The 26362-nt window shown below is 43.9% G+C and overlaps 1 protein-coding gene across 2 annotated transcripts in view; it reads left to right on the forward strand.

Moving 5' to 3' along the window:
* LNX1 (ligand of numb-protein X 1) overlaps window positions 1-26362 on the forward strand; it is a gene marked incomplete at its 5' end in the record, with an annotated part of 62646 nt that overhangs the window by 34729 nt on the left and 1555 nt on the right. For both annotated transcript variants that reach the window (XM_082760191.1, XM_082760192.1), the window contains 5 exons: window positions 5340-5542; window positions 7424-7795; window positions 12293-12427; window positions 18014-18191; window positions 19569-19785. In XM_082760191.1, the coding sequence (XP_082616317.1) occupies window positions 5340-5542; window positions 7424-7795; window positions 12293-12427; window positions 18014-18191; window positions 19569-19785 (1105 nt within the window). The remainder of the gene's footprint in view (window positions 1-5339; window positions 5543-7423; window positions 7796-12292; window positions 12428-18013; window positions 18192-19568; window positions 19786-26362) is intronic.

Raw genomic sequence — 26362 nt, forward strand, 5'->3', positions numbered from 1 at the left:
TAAAAGAGAGCCATGCTGCTGTTTTTTGAAAACATTCATTAGTTCCATTTTGCAGTCCAGCCATTGTAAAATAAATTTATGATTGCTTGAGGATGTCAAATGCTGTTCAAAGTCAAACTAATATTTCATAGTCTCATGGTTGATGCAGTGCTACCATCTGTTATTGTTTTGCAGCAGTCAAGACCCAGGCAGCCCTGGCAGGCAGTGGTAGGCTCACAGAACAGCCTCTGCTGTTACCTGGGTGCACCTCGTGCCTGCTGTTCAGTCTGGGTCCTGTTGTATTTTGTGTGTGTGTATATGCATATATGTATATATATATAAGATATATATTATAAATACTTTTGTGTTTTGGAAAGGCACATGAAGAAAAAGAAGGTAAGTGTAATGCAGAAGGTTCTAGGTACCAGTGTCTTTTCCAGACGTTTCATTGCAATAAGTCTCCTAAAGTGCAGAAGGAAAAGCAGCTAATGTTGTCCAAGGACAAGACAGCAGCCCGACTTTCCTACCCAGGAAGGCTGCACCCTGCAGGAATCCTGCACTGTTCCTGTTTCCCCAAGTTTGGTTCAGTTTCAGTACCACTTTCCCCAAAACAGCTGTTGGAAATACTGCACAACCAGCTGAAAGCACTCCGCTCTAGGATGAAGAGCCAGGCAATCTCCAAATGAAAGAGATTGGCTCTGTAGCACTTCCTCCGCTGCAGACAGATAAACTGATAAACTTCACCTGCTGTAGATAAAACATCCACAACTCTTGAGACACATCCAACTCCACAGCAGTTTCATTTTAGTTCTTTCAGTAAGACGAATGCCAAGGAGGAAGGAAAGGCATTACAGCTGGCATTGCCTTCTATCCGCCCCCTGCATCGGTCCAGCATCCCTGGAGAATTAATGGAAGGGACTAAATCAAAGTAGCTCTTTCCACAATGATGGCAAGCCACTGGGAGAATGGAATGCTAAATGGAAACCAATTGGAAAAGAAGAGTTGAAGAACCAAGTCACTCATTTATACAAGTGAAATTTACAGACAAGTATTTTCTGAGGATAGGTTACACATGTTTTATTTAAATTCTGGTGACCAGGTTCCAGGACACAGGAGGGTGTTCCTGCAGAGAGCCTGATTTGTGGAGGTGAGCTGCAAGCATGCAAAGTTCTGCTGACTTCAGCCAGCACTTCCATCAGTCAGACCTTCTGGTCTAAGCAAGAGCTTGCAACCCGAGGCACATACTGCATTTACACAGTGAGTTTCGATCAATCTAGACTCAGGCATCACAGCAAAGATTATGCAGTGCTTTGTCACACTGGATGCTGGGGATGGAGGCAGAAGGTTTTCTGATGGCAGCACTGCCAGCAGGAGCACAGTGCACGCAGTATTCAGCTGAAACCCAAGCCCTTAAGGAACTCTACCATTAAGTGCTGTAAACTGTGGGGATGAAATATTAAGCAGACTTAGAAGCTCATATTACAGACTCATGGTGAACATAGTAAAGAGTGCTCGGTGTCCCGCATTGTACCAGTCAAGCGGAGTTTAAAGAGTACAGCTAGCCTCTCCTATGCTATTTGTTACTGTCATGGGACCTGTGGAAATATCAATAAAATTGCACACTGGTATAAGGAAAATATTACTTGGGGAATAAGCCCAGACAATATTTCTGAATGCAGATGACATTTTGTTATTATTGACAGATTCAGAATGCTCCATACCATTCCCGGTGACAAAAACACAACACTTGGTGGGAAAACCTGCAAGAATCACCAAAAACAAGACAGAAAGTTTACTGCTTTCTAGATTCAGCAGCTCTTCGATATTTAAGGACTGGAAATATAAAATGGTAAAGAAAGGTATGCAATATTCCAGGGTTTTCCTGCTCTGGAAAACCTGTCAAAGCAAATAGAGAACTTTGCCTAAGAGTGTAAGGGATGGAAAATGGGGTGTGTACAAACCAATGCTCCAGCCCCACAACAAGCTGCATGTGTGTGAATAGTACAAGCCCTCAGCCCGCTGAGAGCCCCATAAATTTGGTGGGGCCTGCTGAGGACCCATTCACTGTGTGCAACCAGGTGCTGGAGCAGGACCCAATTCTTCTGGGTACAGTACACACATTAAAAAATTTTAAGTCAAAGACAATGATTTCCAGGCACATCATCATCTTTAAACAAGCAAGGTAGGTTTTGATGAAACCAAACAATGTACAGTTTGGTGAAATGGTGATCAAATGTTTTCTTATTCAAAAAGTATGTATTGGTGTATTTTATACACTTAATTTGTCAAACGTTGTTAATTTTTCAAAAATAAGTAATTGCCTTTTGCTTATGACGGTCTAGGTTGTTGATAATGTAAATATCCATGTATATGTCTGGGGTGAAAATAAGTAGGAAATCTTTAATGAAGATTGCAAAAATTAAGTGGTCATCCAGTTATTTTGGTTGCTTGGCCCATCCAAGGAGAGAATGGTGCAATTTATTATTAATTATATTCAGTAGAGACCACAAGCAAATCAAACAAAAATGAGAGGTAAAGCAGTATATCCTATGAAAAGAGAAACATGGTGACTTACACGCTGGCAAGAAAAAAACATTGGGAAGATTTGTTTTGCTGTAGACTGCGCACTTGAGAAGGAAATTAGTTATTAAAAATTCTTTCAAAGCATCTGCATAAAGTCCTATTGAAAGTCAGCCAAGTGCCACTGCAAGATTTAATAAACCAGGAAAAGCATTGCTCAAGAAGCAAAGAAACTTTCATCAGTTCAAATCTTGTGCAGGGTCTGTTCACTGCCACAGTGCTCTGATTTTGTTCTGGGGCAATTAGAGACTGCCACAGCATGAGAGTATTAGCAGCTTGTTCAGTGCACAGCTCTCCATGGTCAAGAAATGTGATGGATAATTCCTGTTGAAAAAGTTTTTGGATTGAGATATGGGAGAATGAGCATTCAAGTCAAAAAATTAAGTTTGCTAGGACCTGAGGTGAATCATCACGCAAAGGGAAATAAAGAACTGCTTTGGTAGTTTGCAAAATATATGGAAATATTTATCTCTTGCATTTCCATGCAGAGAAGGATACTGGGGCATCCAGACTATCCTCTGTATTTTTACATATGTATACCCTTATAACCACACTAAGAGTGTAAATGTGCACGCTTATTCTGATGTGGGGACCAGGTCTTTGGCAATTTTTGAAGAATACTTGTGTCATCTGATTTTAAACACCTCACTTAGATGCTAGTTAATTGGCTGTTTCTTATTATTTAGCAGTGGAGGAAGGTAAGCACCTCCTTTGGGGTGTCCATGTCCTATATAGGAAGACAGAGCAACCGGATCCCCAGATTAGACATTGGGGTGAGAGGCCCATGCGAATCCACCCTTGGGGCTAGAGAGAACCAAACAAGCTACAAACTGGGCAAGCAATGTTCAGAAAATAAAGGAGTAGGGGGAAAATAATGCGCCTTCCTTTGTGGAAAATTTAATTTGCGTGCAAAACTGAAGTACACCGGTACAGGCACAGAAGCTGTTACAAGAGTACAAATTAAATGGATGCTTGGAAATTAGATTGAGTAAGGCTGTGTAATTATCCAGATAGATTTTTATTGCCTGTCAACTCTTTATAAAACCACAAAGTCAAAGTTTATGCAACCAGTAGGTGTTTTTCACAGACGTGGAGGAAGACAGCTTTCCGCCCTGAAGAGCATATGGTCAAAGAAGTGGTAAGGGGTGTGATGTGGTGTTTATTAATGGGTGTTTTTTTTTCCCTACTCTTTCTTTCCCCTTGATCTCTCCCAAACCCTTTTGGTGTATTTCCGTTTTGTTGCTTGGTTATTCTGTAGTAGATACTATTTATTCTATCTCAGATACTGTTCTATTAATTTTCTTTTAACGTTTTCTGTTTGATTGCTATTTGGTAGCAATCACTGTACTTTCATTTCTAAAAAAGGTTACTGAAAAAATATTAGAACTTAGTTTTTCAATGTACAGGTTTTTCATATAGGCTCTGGCTTGGACCCTCATACCAAAAATTTAAAAGCTTTCTCTCATTATGGAGGGCTTAAGACAATTGAATGCTGACACACTTGTACTATATAATTCACCGGTGCTTTTACTTGAGCTTAACTTGAAGTTGAATGTGGATTAAAATTTTGAATTGCCCTAGAGGAAAGAAAGTATTAGCGACATGCTGTGAAAACAAACATGACAGCTTAGTAGTAGGGTTTGGAAAAGGATACTCTCCTCTGACATATTATAAATAAATAAAAGGACCCCCTCACACCATTAGTCCCTCTTTCCCACACCCAGGTTGCCAGGGCCAGCAGAGATCCTCCCTTGGCAGCTGAGCAGTTGGCATCATTCCCTTCTACCCCACAGTTTCAACAAACATGAAAAAAATCAGGGAAAATGTTGCTCTTCTTCCAAGTGAGTTGACTGTTCCTAAAAGCAGAGCTGCTCATCCTCTTCAGTTCAGCAAGGCATTAATGTATTTGGGTCAGGCACAGGCCCAAGCCTGTGGGAATACCACCCCATCACAGTGAGGTCTAGGTGTAATTATTCAAGGCCAGAGAGATCTGCAGATCCATTTCTCCAGGCCATGGATGGACAATGATGTGGAAATGTCACCTCCTGTATCAATGGTAGCAGATGCGTGCTCATTTGAAGTTACTTTTCTCAATCAGGTTTTAGGAGAAGTCTGTGGTAGATGTGATAGAGCTGGCTGGCCAACAGTAGAAGTAATTTTGCTTATGTGTATACACTTTGGAGATCAATCAGGTCTTCTGTGAACTTTCCCTCCCTGAATGTATTGTGGTTTTCATAAACACCCTTTTCAGTAACAGCCAGTTACTCCTATTTCCTAGAATTCAACAGTGGTGAAAGGAGAGAGGTCTGATAGGGAAAACTACTCCTTGCTTTGGTTGCCCAAGAAATCTTGCTCAGCTGTTAGCTGGAGGTTTAAAAAAAAAAAAAAAAAAAAGTGCTTCATGAGATGTCACAAGCTAAGCACTCTGGTGACTAAGAATGTATTTTGTTCCTTTAAAATTCATATTTTTAAAAGTGTAACTGGTTTTGTTGTTTTATTTTTTTGTTAATCACGTGTCATCTATCTGGATTACATCAAAGATTTGAAGATGTGTTTTGTGGGGAAAAGAGGAAGTTTGAATGTATTAATTAGGAAAAAAAAAACAAACCTTCAAGTCCATTAAGCAAACATATGTATCCTTTCCTCCCTACTTAGCATAAATCACATGCATGCATAAAACTTACTTTAGGTAAATGAAAGGTACTTGAAATAGTATAGTACATGTTTTAATGAAGCAAAGCTGTGATGTCAAATAAATACCTTACAACACGCATTTCCAGGTTTTCCCAGATTGTACCACCTGATTCCAGACGGTGAAATTACCTGCATTAAGATCAACCGAACCGATCCCAATGAGAACCTGGCCATTAGGATTGTGGGAGGCAGTGAGACTCCTTTGGTTCACATCATTATACAGCATATTTATCGCGATGGAGTAATTGCCAGAGATGGAAGATTGCTGCCTGGAGACATGATACTAAAGGTACAGTACTATGGAGGTACAAGACAATAATAATAATAAAGTATAAGCTTTTTGTCCTGTTTGTTTCTACTGAGCTGTGGGCTTAAATCTCACATAGTGTGGTTTCTATTGCCTTAAATCCACTTACACCAGAGTAGGTGATGGGGCCTGATCTGGGTTATGTCCTGTCTGTGTCAGCACCACACTGCATGAGACCCTGCCCGCTCTGAGCTGTGAGTGTTGCCCCATCACAGTCACAGGTGAAATCTCTAGGAACAAACTTGAGCAGCATTCAGGCATTAGCTGTTGGCTGCTACTTCTGGTCTCGTTTCTATAGAAATGTGTAACAGATGAACAAGAATTAGGCCAGATGGTTAAAAAGCATGTATCTTGTGAATGATGGCTTCAGCAATAGCTTTTGAATGAGAACAGTACTCTCAGCTGCCCCATTGACTCAGAGCTGTGCAAGGATGCTAAATTATATTCATCTTTCAGTCCTTGAAAGAAAAGAGTGATAACAGAAAATGCCTGTTTCTTTCTTTACTTGCTCTGAAGGTTTGTTGATGTATAGTTGGAATGAATAGGCGTACTTACATTTGGAGCCAAAGGTACAAGTGCAGCTCATGCAGGTACACCCCAAGCAGCTTAAACCAGTTAGCTCAAGTATTGCTGATAGCATGGCTAAAGATGGCAGCGTGTTTTTTCCAAATGGCTCAGCACAGGTTTCCAAATTACAGGTAAACATTTCAGCAGACTGCTCTGTTATTGGAAGGCTGATGCTGCCATGGGTGTACTGCTGCATGAGTGCTAACCAGGTGGTGCCTCTCAAGGGGGCTTCTTGTTCAGTTGCCAGAGCAGAGCAGCTGAGCTACTGCAACACTGGGCTGCCCAGGGATGTATGGAGGAGCCCTGGCCATTTCAGTCCCTTGCTCACATCACATGCAGTACCCAATCTGAAGTTAGTTCAGCTGCATCAATAGAGGTGCGGTCCCCTGCCAGACCACAGCAGGGACAACCCTGCCACGACCACACAGGCAGCTTGCAAAAACAAACCCATGTGGAGCACTTCTGTCTGTCTTGGGGAACTGCCGTTGCACTTCGGAAACATTTCTTAATATTTAAGGAGTTCAACCTGAGCAACGTGAAGCTGCATGGAAATAACTTGTGTGAGTCAGATTTTCCAGCAGTCTTGCAACTGGTTTTCATTTAGTGGTGATAAAGTGCAATGACCAGTCACCCTTATACATGCAGGCATGACAGAACTGACTGGAAGCTTTTTTTTTTTTTTTTTGGAGCTAAAATAAAGAAGTAGTAGTTATGTGGTTTTACTGCTGTCAGAGTTAAACCTTACCTGGAAAACACTGAGAAGCGTAAAAAGCCTGATCCTCCAGTGTGATGTGCCAGCACAATTGCTAGTTAAATATCCGGGATGTTTGACCTTGTACTTGAGGCTCTTTTCTCTACTTTAATTAGAGATTCATTACTGGGGCACAATTTTCTTGCTGTAACTAAAACAGCTGGGAGATAATGAAGGAAACTGGTGGGAGTGAAAGGAAAGGCTGGCAAGGTGATTTGAAATCAGAAGCTAGTGGAATAAAACCAAGATATATGAAAGGATATTGGAGCTTGGAGGAGCACAATAATAAAGCTGAAAAGTAACAGTTATATCTGGAGACTATCAGAGAGAAAGGGGGGGGGGGGAAGGCAGAAAGTGTCTGTACAGTGCGTCCTTTCCTTGGGGGAAGACTGCTCTGCAGCACAGCCTTGGACTCCCGCACCAGGCGGTTTCAAGCAGCGCATGTCACCTTGTGTGAAGACATCTGTGTAAATAGGCCGGCCGCCTCCGGTGCCAATTCAGATTAGAAGGCCTTTATGCTGCTGATTCATGGCTCTCCCTTCCAGGTGAATGGCATGGACATCAAAAACGTGCCTCACAACTACGCCCTGTCGATCCTGAAGCAGCCCTGCCACGTGCTGCGGCTCACGGTGCTCAGGGAGCAGAGGTACCGGTGCCGAAACAGCGGGCTTGCCCTCGAGGCCCACTGCAACAGGGATGACAGCTTCCACGTCGTCCTGAACAAGAGCAGCCCGGATGAGCAGCTGGGCATAAAGCTGGTCCGCAGGGCCGATGAGCCCGGGGTTTTTATCTTCAACCTGCTGGAGGGAGGCGTGGCAGCCCGTGACGGGCAGCTGCAGGAGAACGACCGCGTGCTGGCCATCAACGGGCACGACCATCGGTACGGCAGCCCGGAGAGCGCGGCCCACCTGATACAGGTCTGTCAACAAGGCTTTGGGCACGGTTTCTGAGCCTGGCATGTGTTTTCACCATCTCTTGCAAAATTAAGGGGTGTGCATTTCGGGGAGGGAAGGAGATGCGGGGTGCCTCTGTGATGCTCTTAGCAGTCTTAGTACAAAAGTGTCGTTGGGCCTTTCTCAGCTACAGAATCAGTCAGCTTCTGCCTAAGTTCCCTTCCAGAAATATTTTTATTGGATTTATTTCTTTACAGCCCACCTTAGGAAAAACAAACAAACAAACAAACAAACAAAAACTTCAACACAAAAAGCAAAGCCAAGAATCTTTTGTTGTTTTTACTTCTTCTTTATAGCAGTTGTTGTTATTGTGCAACTTTTCATTTCATTTGGAGGGATGCAGAGTGTTCATGTGTTGAAGAATTTCATGTGCCTCAATAGCACGATGTCAAGTCAGTCTGGATGCTCCCCATTTCAGACAGGTATCATCAGGGTAACACAAGCCTGGCTGGAAGAAACATTCAGATCAATGTATTTTGTGGAAAGGATTTCTCCTTTAGCACAGGTTCACAGATGGCTGTAACTAAATTTAATTGAAAAGTTTATGGCATAGGTATGGACAAAGCCATTAGCTCGTACACATGCTGGGAGCAGGGGCTCCCAATCATCCTCAGGCAAGCTGGTGTGTTCTGTCTGGGCAACAAAACTGCAACCCTGTGCATAACACCAGTTGTTGAAATTTTGGTACAGCATCTTTCTGGATTACTTTATGTAGATCACTAACTGGGAGCAGAAGGCGGTGGGGGTGGAGGATGAGAGGGATGCTAAATTTTCCAAGGGGAAGAAAGCCTGGAATTAAAACCTTTCTGAAAAACTGGTATTCTTGGAACAGTTCTTTATGGCTACGAAACAAGGCAACAGTGCTTCATAAGCAAAAAACACATGCAGCGTAGACATGAAATGGAAAGAATGACTTAATGAGACCATTAACACGCAAGTGTTTGAAAACACTACTAAAGCTCTTATTGGGTTCCAAAGAGTGGATGTTATTTATAATAATGCTTGAAATGCACACCAGTCTCTGGGAATTTAAACAGCATGCCCATCAAAGGGGAGCTTCAGGTTTCCAAACAGCAAGGATTACATTGCACTGATGTGAGCTCTATGAATCACATTCGTCTAACGCAAAATTCCCGGAACCTGTGTCTTTTTTGTCATGTTTTTTCATCAATTATCATTTGCCTTTCCTGTTTCCACGTTATGCCAGAGAAAAACCGTTACACCGAGGCCACAAATGTTTTGCATTTGCTTCTTACACGGCATGTTTTTTTTTGTCCTCTCATTTCACAACAGTACCCTGTCTGTTGAGATCTCAGTGTGTGTCATTCACAGCACATTAAGGTCTTCAAATTAACAGTGCTGGAAGCTTCAAATATGAAATCAGTTTCCTTAAAAGCAGAACAAACCTTCTCTGATATGATAAAAGGCGGTGGTGGCTTATTATGAGAGCATAGCTGGGAGAACATCAGATTTCTGCAGACTCTGATTAGTTTTGACTTCTAAATAGTGATTAATTGAGAAAAATCTGATCCTTCAGGCCTGTAGCAATTATACATTAGCATAGGCGAAGCAGCTGATAATCAGGAGGTTAGGTTTCTGGCTGTTTATATGCTCAGTCACAAGAACCGAAATGAAGAAAACGTGTAAGTGCTAATTGGGAGCGTGCATACATCGTAATGCTGGGGAGCTCACTGCTTCCCATTTGCTGCATCATCTTTAGTCACAGACTTGTGTCAGATGCGGCATATTTAATCTGAGGGTGTTTCTGTGCAGCCTCTCCATGCCTGTAGCCCTGCTGGCTGCTGTTGTGCTTGGACATTGCATCTCCAGGGGAGGTCACAGTGCAGGTAACTGGAGATCTTCTCAGGCTGCGTTACCTAAACCAGGGAAACAGCTCCCAAAAGCAGGAGCAGAATCATGCTGGTGCAAAAGAGACCTCTGGAGGTTTCCAAGCCAAAGCTTTGCAAAACGTTCCCCACTTGGTGCTTGATTTGCTTTGTCCATAACATGAATTTTAATTCTAGTGGGCTGCTTCTGCAATTACTTGTACATGGGCTTGAAACAAACCTTATTTATTTAATTCTAGCTTCAGCATAAAGAGCAGAGATGGAATTGGGGGGAAGAGGGGGGAACAAGCAGGGAAGGAGGGAGGGAGATCAGGATGAAGCAGCAATTAATATCCTGATCAGTAGAAATGTTAATGGGTTTGTGTATGGAAGTATGTAAATACAAAAGCTAGTCATCTTGTTTGGATAACTTTTTAAAACACTCTGGACTTCTGAGAAATTACTCAACTTAACTGACCTGGAGACAAATGTGACATTGCAATAGAGACTGTGCTGAACTTTTGCTAGTCGGTCTACAGAGAATTAATCACATTTACAACCTCCCTCTAAATAACTAATTTTGAGACTAACCATGTGGCAGCAGATGAGTTTTAAACAGAAGTTGCGTAAGTTGAAGTTGTTTGTTTTAAAGAAAACTGTATTTTCATGGGGGTCATATGCCCTTAGGAGGTTCAGTCTTGTATTGTTCAGTTACATTTCAACCAACCTACAAACCAGGGTGGTTTCATTTCTCCCTAGATACATCAATCTACTTTCGGGTACCAGATGAGTACCCAAAAATACTAGTCTTAGAGTTCAGAATTTGATGTTAAGTAATAATAAATCTGGTAAAATTACCTAGCAAGTTATTTTTTGATATGTGCTTGTGTACCAAATGATGAAGCTGTGGAGATTTTATTTGCTGATGGAAAAACCTATTGTCCCCCAAAGTACAGGTAAGGTAACATAAAAATGTGCTTTTTTTTTTTTTTTTTTTTTTTTTTTTTTTACTGTGATATTGTTTTTCTGGCAAATAGCATGGGCTGAACGTGCAGACTTCAGGCTTGAAGTTGGAAGAGGTAGGTTTTTTTTTTTTTTTTTTTTTTTTTTTTTTTTTTACAGTTTTTTAAACTGTAGTCACATTTTCAAAAGTGCTTTTAGTAATTCTCAGCTAGTACTACTGAATACAGCCACAGAAAAGGCAAACTGAACTATAAAAATGAAAATCCCAGGGGCCTCCTCTAGCTTCTGTTAATTGTCTGTGGGAGATTTGATTTCAATAGTGCAACTGGAGCTGGGCTTGGTTTCCAGCTGCTTGCTCAATGCCAGCTTTCCTTGGAGCCTCTCCCCAGCGAGCAGGGGAACAGTGCAAGCAAGCATCTCTGGAGGTCTGATGTCCCGGGGGCTCTGAAGATGCTTGCAGGGGTCTCCACGTTAGATACTGAGCTTTTCCTTGGAAATGAACTGCAAGTAAGCAGACAGGAGTCCCTTTGGAGACCAGCTTTTAAGAGTCCTTCCTACCTGCCACATCACTGTGGTCTCTAGCCTGGATAGAAGAAGATTAGAGGATGAATTTTTTATCTTCTGAGTATGTTCCTACAGCTTCGAGGCCTTCAGCTCAGTCCGTTGGTTTGCCTTTATGACAGATACGTGATTTACCTCACTGAATTCCCCTCCCTCTCCGCTCAGTTACTGCACCACCGTTGTCTTGAACAGATTGATATGCACCTCTCTGAGGGGAGAGTTAAGCCATCTGCTTCTGGTGACACGGGTGGCCTCCCTAGTACTGGTTCAATAGCAGAAAAAAAATCACCTGTACACAGAACTAATAAGGTCAATATAAGGCACACACAGAGCACCTGAAAGCAATGAGCAAAGATAACTTATTGGAGGCCTTGCAGCATCTCCTAGATGTGTGAGTACTGTGACTCTGTTGCGCGGAAGTATTTTGAGCTTATTTCAGGTTTGGTTTTTTTTTTTTTTCAATTGCTGTTCCTAAAGTGAGAGTTTTGGCGACTGTCCCACCCCAAATTCCATTACTCTGCAGGCTCGTTTGTGTCTGCTCACTCTTTCTCTCTGTGCTTTGGCACAGGGGGATTTTACTTCTCCAAATGGTGCCACATCCCTTTCTTTAAGCTGCCTTACATCTGTCACACTTCTTGCAGGCAGGTGGGCTCAGCTGCATCATTTATTCCCCACTTTCACCAGCCAAAGCTGAAGCACATCCCTCATTATAGCACTAAATATAGGGAGCAGCAGCTCCAGGTGTCTGCTTCTCTCCTGTGGCAGGCAGGCAGGTTGCTGCTCTGTGCTGGTGCACACAGGTGGGCACAAGGACTGCTCAGCGACCCCACCACCATGGGTGGGATCACTAGCTGCAGCCAGATCTGGGGCAGACAGGAATTTTCAGGGTTAACACCAGATTTTCAAGTTTTAAGTAGCTGGCAGTAAATTTTTATGGATTTTATTAACCTGAACCGATGCTACTGCTTTATGTCACCGTGACCACGCGAGAGGGAAATCCCATCCACGCTTAAATGGGATCTGTGTTTTGTGAACTGTCCCTGGTTGATTTACCCGGGATTATTGTGGCAAAACAGTGGGATTGGGACTCACCCTGTACCTCCTCCTGCAGGCCAGCGAGAAGCAGGTTCACTTTGTGGTGTCACGGCAGACCCGGCAGCAGCCCCCGGACATCCTGCAGGAAACAGGCTGGGGTTACGGCAGCAGCCCCCAGCCCTGTCCCGCCGAGAGGAACAACCCCTGCAAGGTGAGAGCACATCCATCCTTCTGTCCATGGGAAAGGGGGACCTGGTGGGTGGTTGGGGTTTTGGAGACCTGCGGTGGTGTTTCTGGATCTTGTCAGCGCAGGGAGATGTGCTCCAATGAAAACAACAGGCTTGTCTGAGGCTCCTCTATCTGGAGCAAAGTCTGCAGGCAGAAGTTTTCATAGATCGATCTGAGAGACTCCTTTAAGCTTCTTGAAATTTACAGTTATAATTGGTCTGCTCATTTCTGGATACCCATGCTCTGACCCAGCTCGAAAGCTGCAGCTGGGAGGTCCTCACTGGCCACGGCAAGCATAGCAAGTGTCTGATGGGTTTGGCCACCAAACATGTTGGTTTGAGAGGCTTGTGTTTGACTGTGCCACTGCTGTGTGGCCCCATGGGACAGCATCTTTACAGCAGAAATAGCCAGAGTGGCCTCCCCTGCGAGCACCTGGGGATCCAGGTCTTGCCCTTGGGCTGAGGAGAACAGGGACAGAAGAGTGTGGGCCTGGGACAGAGGGGATTTAGGAGCTCCCTTCCATGTTTTAAAAACTTGTCTGCATTGAGAGAAATGAATCTGAATCTACTAGAGTCATAATTTTAAGTAGGACTACTGCCAATTCAACCAGGTTAAGCTGTTGCATGGAGGTGCTTGTGATGAATGAAAGTGGCTTTTATTTAACACCATGGGTAATCACAGCAGATTAACCATATTTTTTTACTGTATGTAAGAATATTCATTCAGGAGCTGAATTTCTTTATTGCACTAAATTTAAGTCATATGCCTGGTTAATTTACATTAATCACTCTGAGTGTCACCATAACACAAAACCCTCATGAGCTGGTCCACACCAAGGGGGCATGAGCAAGGAAGAAAGCCAGGGCTGGATTAAATCCCTCCTGCCTCATGGGCAGCAAGAAGTGTCCTTAAAGAGACCTTTGGACTGAACCAGCTGTCAGACTGGGCGTGTAGCTGTCAGCCAGGAGGAAAACCTCACTCTGCATTTCATAAAAGCTTAAAGATACCCATTCTCTGCAGGTTTCCTTTTGCTTTCTCTCTGGTTTGTTTGTTTGTTTGATTAAACTATACTTATTCAATGTTTTTTATGTCTAGCATATATATACATATCAGTGTATCTTTGTTGTTAGTTTTGAGACTTCATGGAAAAACAACCCCAGCCCTTGCTAAGGATCAACAGGGGTTAAACCATGGAGCAGAGCTGGTGCTGGGTAGCTACTAGCCGGTAGCAAATAGTGCCCAACTAATCAAGCATCTGCAAAACATTACTTCCTAATGAAGTAATGATTTCCTTAGGGAGATATGTGTAGGACAGCAATTAGCTCATGATGCTGCTATATGATTTCTAGTGATGCTTGGAGCACCTGCTAGCTCCACCACAGAGATCTGATTAATTGATACCACGTGTGATTATTTGGCAACATGGCTTGTTTTCCATACATTGCCCCAGATCCCCATTTTCTCTTCCTGTACCAAGAGGTATTAGATGAAAATTGGTAAATTCAATGTTATTTGGGGGATCTGTGAGATTGAAAGGCTACTGTTGACTTGCAACTATCCCCCTGAGGCTAATGAATCATCTTTTGAAGAAAAGGTTGTGGCTTTTAGGGGGATTTCCAGTTTGCCACAAGACATACACGCTCCATAAGCAAGTAAGTAGGCAACCTGCTGTGGGTTTCTGCCCAGTGCCACAATTTGGGCACTTTCCAGGGAAGGTCAGAGACAGAAGAGAAAACTCTGAGCTGTTACCATCTCACTTTAGCTTGGTGTGTGGGCAGTGGAGAGCTTATATCAGAGAAGATGCACTGGCAATAGATCAGTAGATCAGTACAGCCAGTGGTCATGAGTAGCTTCGGGCCCTGTAGGATTTTGGGCTGATGCAATCACTACTGGAGTGTCATTTGCCCTTTTATAGGGTACAAGCATGTCAGTTTGAATATCTCCAGCTTTTATTTTTTTGCTGAAGGTTTAACTGAACATCATTTGCAATTCAAGGTTTTTAAAGTCCAAGCTTTGGCAGACTTAAAATGTTATACATATATATATATATATACACACATATATATATATATATATGCATACATACATATATATATATATATTTTTTTTTTAATAGGCATTAGAGCAGGAATAATGCTTGCAGGCCTAGGGTCTGCACAGTGTTCTAACACAGCACGTGCTCTTGCTCAAACTCAGGGCAGTGCTCACTGGTTGTATTTCACCATCAGGGGAGTTTGCTATGTGTGTGTGTGGTTTGGTGAATCTGCTGCCATCAGTAGGATTGCTTTATTATGTGTGGTTGATAGACAGATTGCTGAGTGACTTGGATTCTGATTAATTTTAATTGTGTTTCCCCCCGCCCCTGGCCCTACCTTAGGAGGTGATATTAGCAGGCCAGGAATCCTCTCTTTGAGCCCTCACATGAATAAACATGGGCTGCAAGCTGCTCACAAGCCATCACTGCCTTCGGTGCCAAGAATAACCTTCCAGCAGCCGCTTTGTTCAGACGATGGCTCAGGAATCGCTTTTGGCCAAGCCATTGCCCTCCCCACAACCTGCCTCCATCTGGAAGGATCGAGAAGTCGGCTCTCTTTCAGGCCAATGCCAATGGCAATGGGCCACGCAACCAAGAGCAGAGAGAGGAGGACAGTTTGTAATGACATCCTCCTGTGGTGGCAGTGATGGGGGCTGTATGGCGTGCTGGGAGACTGCTCCCATACGGGGTCTCGTTAAGCCGTTTTGTGGTGTGCAGGAATACGAGATGTCCAGCCCAAACTGTTCTGGCTGCTGCCTGGATTCGAGAAAGAGAAGATATCAGAAACACTAGCGTGTGTAGCAGAGGCTGTTGAGCAGGGCTGTAATGTAGAAACCAGCCAGATTTGATTTCTTTGAAGTCAGCGGGAGTTTTGCCATTAATTAAATAACACTTATTTTTAATTGGAGCTGTTTTCTTGCTCCTTTTTGACAAATTGCCAAGCATTTAAACGAGTCCATTGCCCTGTTGCTTGAGCAATGTTCTGTGACCATCCAAGCAGGTTAGCCCTCAGGTGAAATGCATCTTCCAAACAGACACAGCCACATCCTTTGCCTGCAAGGCACACATCGTGGCTTTGATGTTGTGATAATCTGCCATAAATATTTATTTTACAGTAAACATACCCCCCCAAAAGAGAAAATGTAAAAAGGAGAAGATGAACTGTTATGTTTTTCTTCTAACCTCTGAGTTCATGTCAGAATGACAGAGAAGGACAATTGTTTGGAGGAGAATGCACTGAAATGCAGTCACTGATAAACACTGCCTTTTAACTGGCTTACTCATTATCAGCAGTACCTCCAGGAAAGCTCTACGTGTGTTTACTGGAAAAGGTTTTACTTTGCTTTCATCACGGCCTTCGTCTTGGCCAAGTTGCCCTAACTCCTTTCTATCTGCAGTCACGTAAAAAATGACATGCAGAAGAGTGGCTTCAAAGGAAAACTGATCTTGCATGTTTCAGCAGACAACTACATGTACTTATATAATTGTTCACTGAAATATAACAGGAAAATTTGTTAGCACCACTTTGAAAGCTGCTCGTCTCTGCACTGAGTCCTCAAAAACAAAGCCTTAACTGATTTATCAGCCAGTGTTTTGGGAGTCAGAGACATGGTGGACATAGCATAAGTAACAGGATTGCTCTGAGTGCTCAGGGTTGCAAGCTTACTTGTAACTTCATGTTTTCTTACAAAATTTCATACCCACATATTTGTGAAAATTAGTAGTGCCCCTATCCCACATGATGCAGAAAGTGCCTGCTTCTTGGTAGAAAGGCATTCTTTTTCCAGAGGAAAAAGGACAGCATTTTGCACAAACAGAGATGAGACATTATGTTTAGTTTGCACAAAGTTAGAGCTACCAAGTTTAAAACCTGTAAGCTTTGAAGATTAATGTGATCTCCTGAAGGATTAAAATGACCTGAAGTAGGACACTTAAGTCTTCTAAAAGAGAATGTTTTAAAGCCTTCAGAAACGTTGAGGTTCGGTTGCAAGCCATAAACCCGATTACTCTGACACAGTGCCAGTGCTCTGCAGGTGGTATGTCCAGACAACTATATCAGTTTGCTTGTTGTCCCACTGACTAAGAGAAGATCTTTTTTTCATGTAATTCTTTGCCTTTTTGTTCCTGAAGCTCTGTGGCTTCCCTGAAAATTAAGCTGTACTGGTACTACGTATAGAGAAGCCCTCCATGTTATCTGTCCCCACACCGCATAATTCCCACTGACACTCTTCTTTTCTTCCTTCCTATTCCCATAAAAGCCTCTTGCTGCTCTCTTCCTTCCTCATAGTCACAGTGGGAGAAGCCATGGGCTTTCTTGCTCCTCTTTCTGCACTGCTGGCCCAGGAACTGAGATAGAATGTCTTTGTGAGATCTCAGATTGCTTAGGAGAGTTTAATGTGGCTTTAAATGAGATTTATAGATTCTTTTTGCATACTGTAAATGTGAGGTCACGCTTGTGAATGAGAAGGGGGCAGGGGGCTACATTTGAGATGTATTTAGCAGCATGTCTATTCCAGCTCCAAGAGGGTTTCTGCAGGAGGGACTAGGATCTTCAGGAGCTGGTGCCTGGAGCACAGCTTATGACATGCCTAAGCAAGCCAAAGCAATTAACATTTACATTCTGGAGAAGCACCCTTGTCTCTCAAGCTCTCCTGCTAGAAATGGATGGGTTGTAAAGGTACCATCCAGTCCACAGGCTGTGTTGAAGCTGTGTGCCCCGTGCATCCCAAGGTTACCCGTGAGTTTGTTTCACCCTTGCTCAGAGACTAGCTTGTGTGGCCAGTGATGCATGTGTAACACCCACCACTCTCTATCTGGAGACAGGAGCAAGAGGATGACTGCCCTCAGACAGCAGAGGTGGCTCTCACGGAGTGACCTCTCAAACATGAGAACTAGGAAGAGCACCCTGGAAGCTGTGGGTCTCCACTCTCTATAGATCTTTCTCACTGAAATACATATTCTTCTACCATGTTCTAGCCAATATCTTATACAGAAACAGAAATATGGAAGAGTAGATGAAGTCTGTGTCTTCTCATCTGTCCTAACAGGTTTATTCCTTTAACCCAGGTGTACCATTTCTCATAACTATACAGATGATGTTCAGATTGCAAGCAGTAAGATACAGATCATAAACTGATAGTTTATGATACTGGTGATTATATCAATACTGGTGATCATATCAATCACTTTTTTTCTTTTTTTTTTTTTTTTTTTCCTTTTGGAAAATCGTGTTCTTAATTTACATTTCAAAGACCTGCTCATACTTCTCTTAGCCTCATTGCTAATCTGCTTCTGAGTTCAGTAGAAGCTGTGTCTGACTCTAAAGTATGGGTTATTTTGGCTGCATCTCTGACTCCACAGAGCCTAAGCCTTGGGAGAGCTATGCCAGCCACCCAGAAAGATGTGGCAGACACTTGTAAAGGGCTTTGGTGTTCCTTCGATACTTCCTGATGAATATTTGCTTCAGTAGAAAATGCCTAAGCTGTCAGGGAGGTCTCCATGCCCATTGCGTGTGTTTTGTTTTCCCCATCACAGAACACCCTTCATGCTGTCACCTGCCATGAGAAGGTGGTGGCTGTCCGGAAAGATCACACAGAGTCTCTGGGAATGACAGTAGCAGGCGGAGCAACCAACCGGGAATGGGATCTGCCTATCTATGTGATAAGCGTTGAACCCGGAGGAGTTATCAGCAGAGACAGCAGGATAAAAACAGGTAAAAATGCTCTGAGTTTGAAAGCATGCTTTAATTCAAAGGCTTCCTTTGAAAAACAGGGGGGGGTAGTACAAAAGCATCGCACCCAGATGCCTTTGGCTGTCCCAGAGATTTCTGTTAGTAGGTGACAGATTAGAGGGTCTCAAGTTAGCTACTAGGAAAGGTACTATACACAGCAGTAACCATCTCTGTGAAGGGGAATATAAACATATTGTGGTAGGAAACAAAATCATTTTTCACAGGAAAATGGGCTTGCACCACCATCTCCTAACTACTGAAATCTTTGTTATGCAACATTCATAGTGTTGTGGTTTTGGTTTTTGTTTTGTTTTATGTCAATTTTTGAGCTTGTTGCCATATCATTTATGGGTTTTAAGAGGGATAAAGGAGGAGCAGAATTCCCATCACACATGAAGCAATGTTAATCCATTGTGTCTCAATATCATGTCTAGAAACATTGTCTTCATGCCTTCATTTGGCTCTTGATGTAACACTGTGTGGAGACATTGATAGCTTCTCCTCCTCCACGTGAATAAGCCATTGAAGTAAGATGAGGAGCACATTTTATCAGCATATTTTGCAGGAACTGGTAGAGAGCAGGGGAATGGTGAAAGATCTTGCTGTTCTCGGAAGCTATGTCTCCAGGAGCCTGTGCTCAGCTTCACCCAAATCACTGTCCAGAAGCTGGAGCAACTTCCTGAGTGCACGAAAGGGCTTTTTACCCTGCTCCTCAAAGCACAGAGGCAGTTGAAACTGGGGCAGAAAAAGTTTGGCCCTGCCCCTGGAGCCTGCAGCAGCATGCATATGGATATCCCCCTTGCAGGAGCTACAGTTTCTAATCCAAACACATATGACATGGCAACAGGAGCAAACCAGCAGCTTTTCCCCTCTCCTCCTGCTGAGAAATAACTACCTCTCAGTGGGTTGCATTTTCCAAAAAAATACATATATTCATCATGAGGCAGACACCCAGCATGGAAAATTCAGCCTGGTTAATTTGATAAAATTAGAAACAAATGAATACGTGATGTTATAACAGCACCATCAGCCTCCAGGGTTTTGAGCAGCCTTTAGACTGTTGCCTGCCTCGGCAGGCCATGAGGAGAGGTTAATGTTCACTTAGCGATGCTGGGCCAGCTAGAGGGCACAGCCCATGGCCTGAGGAAGACGCAGATGGGGTGAAGCAAGAGCACCCTGGCTTTGGTGTGGGGTATCCCCCTGCAAAGGCAGTCACAGCGCCTACAGTTAGTGGATTAGACTGTGCCATCAGCAGACTCATCAGGCAGCAAGCTCTCGGCTCTGGATTTTGCGTGCTATTGCTGGGGATGTGTCTTAGAAACTTTTCCAGAGTGTTTTCAATCACCCTTTTCATCAAAGGTGACATCCTCCTGAACGTGAATGGGATCGACCTGACGGGGGTCAGCCGGACAGATGCCGTCGCCCTGCTGAAAAACACCAGCTCCTCGGTGGTGCTCAAAGCCCTGGAGATGAGGGCGTGTGATGGCCAGGAGGAGAGCAGCCGCCATCCACCCCCCGAGGCCGCCGAGAGCAGCGAGTGGTCGCCTTCCTGGGTGATGTGGCTGGGGCTGCCCCGGTGAGTCCAGAAATCCTGTCCTCCCCCTGAAGGGGAGTGGGAGGAAAGATTTATGTTTTCTGGCAGTCCTTCTCCCTTTTGGCTTGATTCATTGCACTGACGTCTTAATTAAATCCAGGCTCTGTCACAGTCTTTCCTCTAAATACCTCCCTTTTGTAAGTGGGTATGTGTACATGGAAAAATAGACGCGCAGATCCTCTTGCAAGGGAGGGAAGTATCCTGAATTGTTCCAGTCCTGAAAATTTATCTGGCACATAGGGAGTGAAAGGAAAAGCTTATATGGATACAGGATCTTGTTAAACCGAGGCCTTGGCTCGACCACCTTGCAGAAGGCAGAGCTGCCCCTGCTGCTCCCTAGCTGCACAGCCATGAATTCTCCTTCACCAAATGCTGCTCAGTTGCTTGATTTTACCCAGAAGTTACAGAGTGCGTGCAGTTGGCCAGTATCTCCAAATCACCTCTCTTCACCCCACCCCCGACCGAAAGGAGTACATTTGTCACATCCAGGAAGCAGCTGTGTTGTTGTTTCAGTAGGGATAATGAAAGCCACATCACATGTGGTGAACTTCTTTCCCGCTTTGTGCATGCAGCAGATACCTGCAGCTTTGGCGACATTTCGTGAAGCGTTAACTGAGGATGTGCTCTGAGTCTGTGGATACACAAGGCTAGCATCACTCCGGTGGGGAACTGCCTTCCCCAGCCTCAAGGAAAGAAAAATTTAGCCTACTAGCTATTTTCACCCTTTCATCCTAAAGCCAGTATTGTCTCAGAAAGTCTCTTTTTCTTCTATGAAGAAAATAGTCTGCAAAATAGGTGGGCTTTTGCTTACAGGCACAGATTCAGGACGTCTTCGTTCCCTGCACTCACACAGCAGGTTAGATGCTCTTCCTCCTTCTGGCCTGAGCCATTTTGAGCTTCTTCACCTTGCAGCAAGGTCTGCTGTGACAGCCAAATGTGCCTCACACAGATGTGTTTTGGGGCCTGGCCTGGAGCTAACTGTAACATGTGTTTAAGTGCTGCAGGAGCAGGATGTCTGTGTGTCTGACCACCACAGATGAGAGGTTCCTCCTCCAGTGGAGAGGCCTATGTTTTTATTCCTGTGAAAAAGCAATAAACTGATGGTCTATAGCTTGCAACCCCAGGCAATGGTGAACTCCCAGCTAGTGCCCCTTCAGAAAGGCAGGCCTAGTGAGATCCCCATTCCTGCTTACTGCTTTTGCACTCCTGGGTGTGCCAACACGAAGGCAGGGGTATTGTTCCCAGCAGAGAGGAAGCGAGCAGGCTAGGCCTCGTGGATGCTGAACTCTGCAGTGCTGATCTTGCCTTCAGTCACCATCCATTGCTAGATGGGCACAAGCACTTGGACCCTGCCTGTGCCTTGTGTAACCACAACTACTTCGCTCTGCTGTATAGACAACCTGAGCTGCCTGGTCTTCATCTCCTACCCAGAGCCACCCAAAGGACGTATTTCCTCAGTGAGGTGACTGAGATGTATGACACAACTCCACAATGCTGCAGACTCGCACCCAATTTTCTCATCCCTCAGCACAGCTTTGAAGTGTGAGAGGAAAAGCAGTATCTAAGCTTGCCATATCCTCTCTTCCACGTCTGCATGTGTGAAGCCATTCCCACCTATTCAGTCTGAAGGAAAATTAGCCCCAATGTCAGCAAGTCTGAGAACAGGAAGCTGATTGTAATCGTATCCCCAGCTGCGATGCCAGGCACAGTGTGGCCCTTCTCTGCCAGACCCAAGCAGGGGATTAGTATGCCGGGCCAGCATGCGGGTCCGACTGCCAGACTGAGGGACCAGAACTGATCAGATGTGACAGTGACAAAGGTGTGCTTCATCCTTGGTAGTGGCTAGTTGATTCACACAGAGCACGAGGATCAGATTTGGATTTGCTCATTAGGTACAATCGGAGCCTTCGTTCTTCCTCAGCGTGAATGCTCTTACCCTCATACTGTTGTACTGATCCTCCAGGGCCCACACCAGACATCTGGAAGTCCTTCAGCAAGTTCCCTCACTAGAACGTGTGTCATATTAACTCATTTCCCCCCAGTCTGAGCATTTAACCTTTCCCTATCAGTCCTTCAGTTTGCTTTTGGCAAGGATCACAGCCTGATAGATCTCAAGGTATTTCCAGAAGTCTCACAGGTTTTTTTCCATGCTGCTACAGAAAGTGATTCTCTGTCCACATGCACTTCAGACAGGTCTGTCTTGGTAAAGGTTAAGGTGCTTCAGTTAAGGTTGCCTTGTGTGCAGCCGTGGGGCGGGAGGGCTGATGATTCACCTATCTTAATTAAAACCACCATGATGACAGTAAAACCATCCCAAATTCCAGAGGGACTGCTCCTAGGTGCCTGAGTCTAAGAGCAATCAATACAGATAGGCTGTAGGAAAGGCTATCGCTACATAGGGTCATGCAAGGTACTTGTGAAGATGGATGGGGCATGCCTACATAAGAAAAACTGAACAAATAGAAAAGGCAAGATTTCTTCCGTGTTCAAAAAAACAGTTTTGATGAAAATCCAGTGAAGCACAGGCCTATAAGATGTGCTGTCTGAGATAAGCGAAACCCTACAGGATACCTCCAGATCCCCGTCCACAACTGATGAAGTGGCTCCTGTTGATGTTAGCTTCTTTTCTATGTGATTAGAGGAAGGTAGCTTCCTTACTTTGGAGGCTGGCATACTGTCAATGCCTATTTCTGGGAAACAGGCTACTTTTGTACTAGTACAGGAGTTGCACATGTATTACAGAGATGGACGTAGATGAGAGGCACAGAGTTTTAGGGACCTATATTTCTGAATCAAGTCGGTAGTAGCAGAATCATCTAGACAGGTTATCTGACTCCTCGCACCAAAGCTCAAAGCCTTGGAAATGCTGTCTTGCACAATTTCACGTTTGTGGAACTCACTTGAGTTTCGGTGATCTCAAAATTGGCCCTGGTTAGTTTTCTATGGTTTGATAGTACATAAACAACTCCTCTGTTCTTTCTGTAGTACACTCCAGTGCAGGGTGGTTATAAAATAGACGCACATGTGCATCTGACATCTGTCAAAACTTGGACTGCACAGGCGCAGGGGGGCTGTGGGCTGGGAGGCGGTAGGAAACAGTGATGCAGAAACTTAAGCATTCCAGCCTGGAGCCTTATTTCAGGGTAGCTAATTTAATTGTTTGTTGTTGAGGAAGACAGGTCTCGTTTATTGTTGGAGGGAAATGTTGTTAAGCATGCACAAAGAAAATAATGCGTAGCAGCTGGTGAAAAGCATTTCCCCAGCCCTGTGATGTTTCTCCTACTCTAGCTTGTTTTCCCGCTCTCCTTTTTCTCTCCTCATGTTTCCTTCCCCCAGCTAGCACTTAAAAATACTTTATAGATCATCCTGTCATAACATTTACAAACATTAGTGCTTCACATGAGTGCTTTTGTTCATCTGCGAAGTGAGATGAGAAAGACAGGGGTAGGCCAGAGTCGTTCTGCAGACCAGGGGTAGAACTGGATCTAAAACGTGGACTAGGAGGGAAACTCCCCCAAATTAACTCCCTCCCGGCTCTGACGGTACTAATTCTCACACGTCTCTCCCGTCCTCTGCCAGATACTGTAACAGGGCAGGGGGGAAGTGTCACGGGTTTGAAGCCTGTTATTGCTGAAGTCACATTGGCTTTGACTCCCATAGTGTGAGGTTACTTACCCTTCACGAGGGGAAGGAAGGAACTGTGCATTTAACTGCTTGTAAATAGGCAATTTCAAACTTCTTGTGCAACAGTAATTGCTGCTCGGTTGTAGTATTCCTTCGGATCGGACCCTGTGTCTAGACACTGCTTATCCTCAAGGCTTGAATCTGTGACAAGTTCACACATAAATTACTCCTCGTCCTCGGCTTTCTGACTGCTGGAATACGTACAGATAGTGGCAGAGGGCCGCAAGCTGCTCTGTTCCAAGACAGAAGATGGTTTGCTTTGGACCACTCGCAGCCTAGTGGGTTATGGCAGTTATCTGGGTCAAAACACACAGGCTGGGGAGGTTCATTACCACAGAAAAATAATCTACTCAAGCACACTAAGCATCTTTGGATGACGCAAGTACTGTTTCATTTTCTCTCTGTGGCACTTTTGAGCTTGTCTTGATTACTACACAGCTGTAAAGAGCCAAATGAAATACCTCTCTTCTGGCTGCTCTTTGCTTGGGCAGCCAAGGCAGCCCTGCTTGCATACAAACTACTGCAGCAAGCAGAACAGCCTGGTACGTAGCTTGGCATTGCACATGCCTGGCTCCCAGAATCCCTTTTACATTTCCAAGAGCATTAATGAGCAGCTCATGTATGAGCTCATGTCAGTCTCCAGCTATGCCCAAGGTGATGGATTGGACCTGGCTGTTTAGGAGGAATGAGAGGAAGAACTCAGTCAAAATAAAGCTGGGGAAATCACTCACCAATTACTGCTGTGGGCAAAACAGACTCAGGGAGTTAAACTTAGAATATTTAATTACCAATTTGGGTATCAGGAACTTAAGATGACTAAGATGTAAACCCTTGGGGAAAGCCCCTTTCCTCCTGCTTCCTGGTCTCTGCTGCCCTTGCTGTCAATGCAGCCTACAGCCAGCCCCCTCGGTCAGGCACTGGGATCAGGGTCAGGACATGGGGATCCATCCCCAGAACAAAACAGCTGTGCTGATGACAGCTATTGCTGATAAGGTGGTTTCAGGTCTGATTTCAGGTGAGTAGGAGTAATTTCCTGGCCTGGCTCTGGCAGGTCCCTGCAGAGCTGCAAAGTAGCAACATCACCAGATGATCAGAGGAACACTCAGTGTTGTACTGGCAATTAATTTCAAGGTTAATCAAGATACTGGAGCTAGATGTACCCCATTCATCCTAAAATAAATTAAAATTTTATGTTCTGTAACATCAGAACATCAGTTTCTTCTGATTCAGCTTACGGTGCAAGGGCAATGGGCAACTGAAACTCAACCATTACATTAAAGTACTTTTTGGCTTGGAAATTAGGTACACCATAAAACTATGGTAATGCTAGTAAACCATGCCTATTTTAGTTAAATGTAGCATACTCTTTGATAGAAAGCATGCGTTTATGCCTTCCAGACTGATGGAGACCATGTAGCTAATGAAGTTACAGAATGTTGTACAGGATGCATGTAAGCTTCGTCTTTGATGTTTTCTTCTCATGTCTTTACCTGCTTGACTATTTGTTTCCTATGGCATCAGAATTTAGTTTATCATCTCCCAGTTTTGGTAATGTCCTCTTTAAGGCAAAGAACATAATTCAGGGCAGCAGAGCACCCTGCCCTGCAAAACCAACACTAGGTAATAGCACTACCGGCTGAATCCTGGCATTGCTTGGTCATGACCTTGGTAAGTACCATCAAACACAGAGGTCTTAAGTGATTTTGCACATTTAAAAAGTCCACAGATGGTAAACTAATAATGCCTGGCTGCTGAAGACAGAACCAAACGTCACCTGTTTCTTACATTAGCAGCCAATGAGTGCTTGTGCAAATATTATATACCTACCATCCTGGCAGCAGGTGAATATTTATAGGTCCCAAGGGACTAATCGAGCATTGCTATAAAATTCTGCTCTGAAACAGAGCAAAAACATTATTTGACAAAATGTAAAAATGCTAGTCACATTGGTCTTTAAGATAAGGTTATTAATCCTTCTCCAGGAGAAGGGTCAGCTGTTTCTCAGAAACCTGAAGAGTTTCTGAATGGAGCTCAGAGCAGTTGCTTGCTGAAGGCCAGGCTGCCACTTCAGATTTGGAATAGTGAAAGGGTTTTCAGGTTTTTCAGTCATTCCTGGGCAAACTGATAACAATGAGTGGGTTAAGTATTAAAGACAGAAAATTCTGTTGCTCTGTAACTAATGAAATTACATTTTTTTATGATTGGTTGGGGAAAAAAAATAAACAGATGTTCAAAGTACTGAGAGCCATATGCAAAGTGTAGGAGTCTAATTACAATACTACTCTCACTTTCCCATATTGGTTGTTTCAGATAAGCTTTGAATTAACATAATTTACAGTATCATAAATGTAAAAGACAAAAGGCAGGAGAGGCAGATTTCACCTTACTTACCATAAAATACCGTTAATTGTTGGAGTGAGGACAAGCTATCTTCTCGACAGCAGACTCAGCACTCCAAAGCACAGACTGAGATGCACGGGCTTTTCTCATCTTCTATTTGCAACTTACCATGCCACTTGACAAGCAAAGCTCAGGATTCCTTCTTCCAGGGGTACTCTTCTTTGTGTGATCTCCGTGATTTCTGTAATTCTGACGCATTGCATTGGCCTTGAAATTTTTGTTTTAGATTTGACATGCACCACAGTCCTAGATGCCTGGCTACTTTTGACATGATTAAACACAGCACATACAAGGCTCTTATCCAGAAGATAAAACAAGTCACTGGATTGTCTGAGGCAAATGAAGTATAGTTTCTGGAACTGCAGCTTACAAATACTAAATGCAGTCTCAGTTGAAGTGTTTCTCTTTGTCACCTTCATGTAAATATTTTAAAACCAAGATTAGCCAGTAATTTTACTTCTAGCGTAACTGGCTG

This window comes from Aythya marila (assembly GCF_965140915.1).
Source record: "Aythya marila genome assembly, chromosome: 4".
Taxonomy (NCBI): domain Eukaryota; kingdom Metazoa; phylum Chordata; class Aves; order Anseriformes; family Anatidae; genus Aythya; species Aythya marila.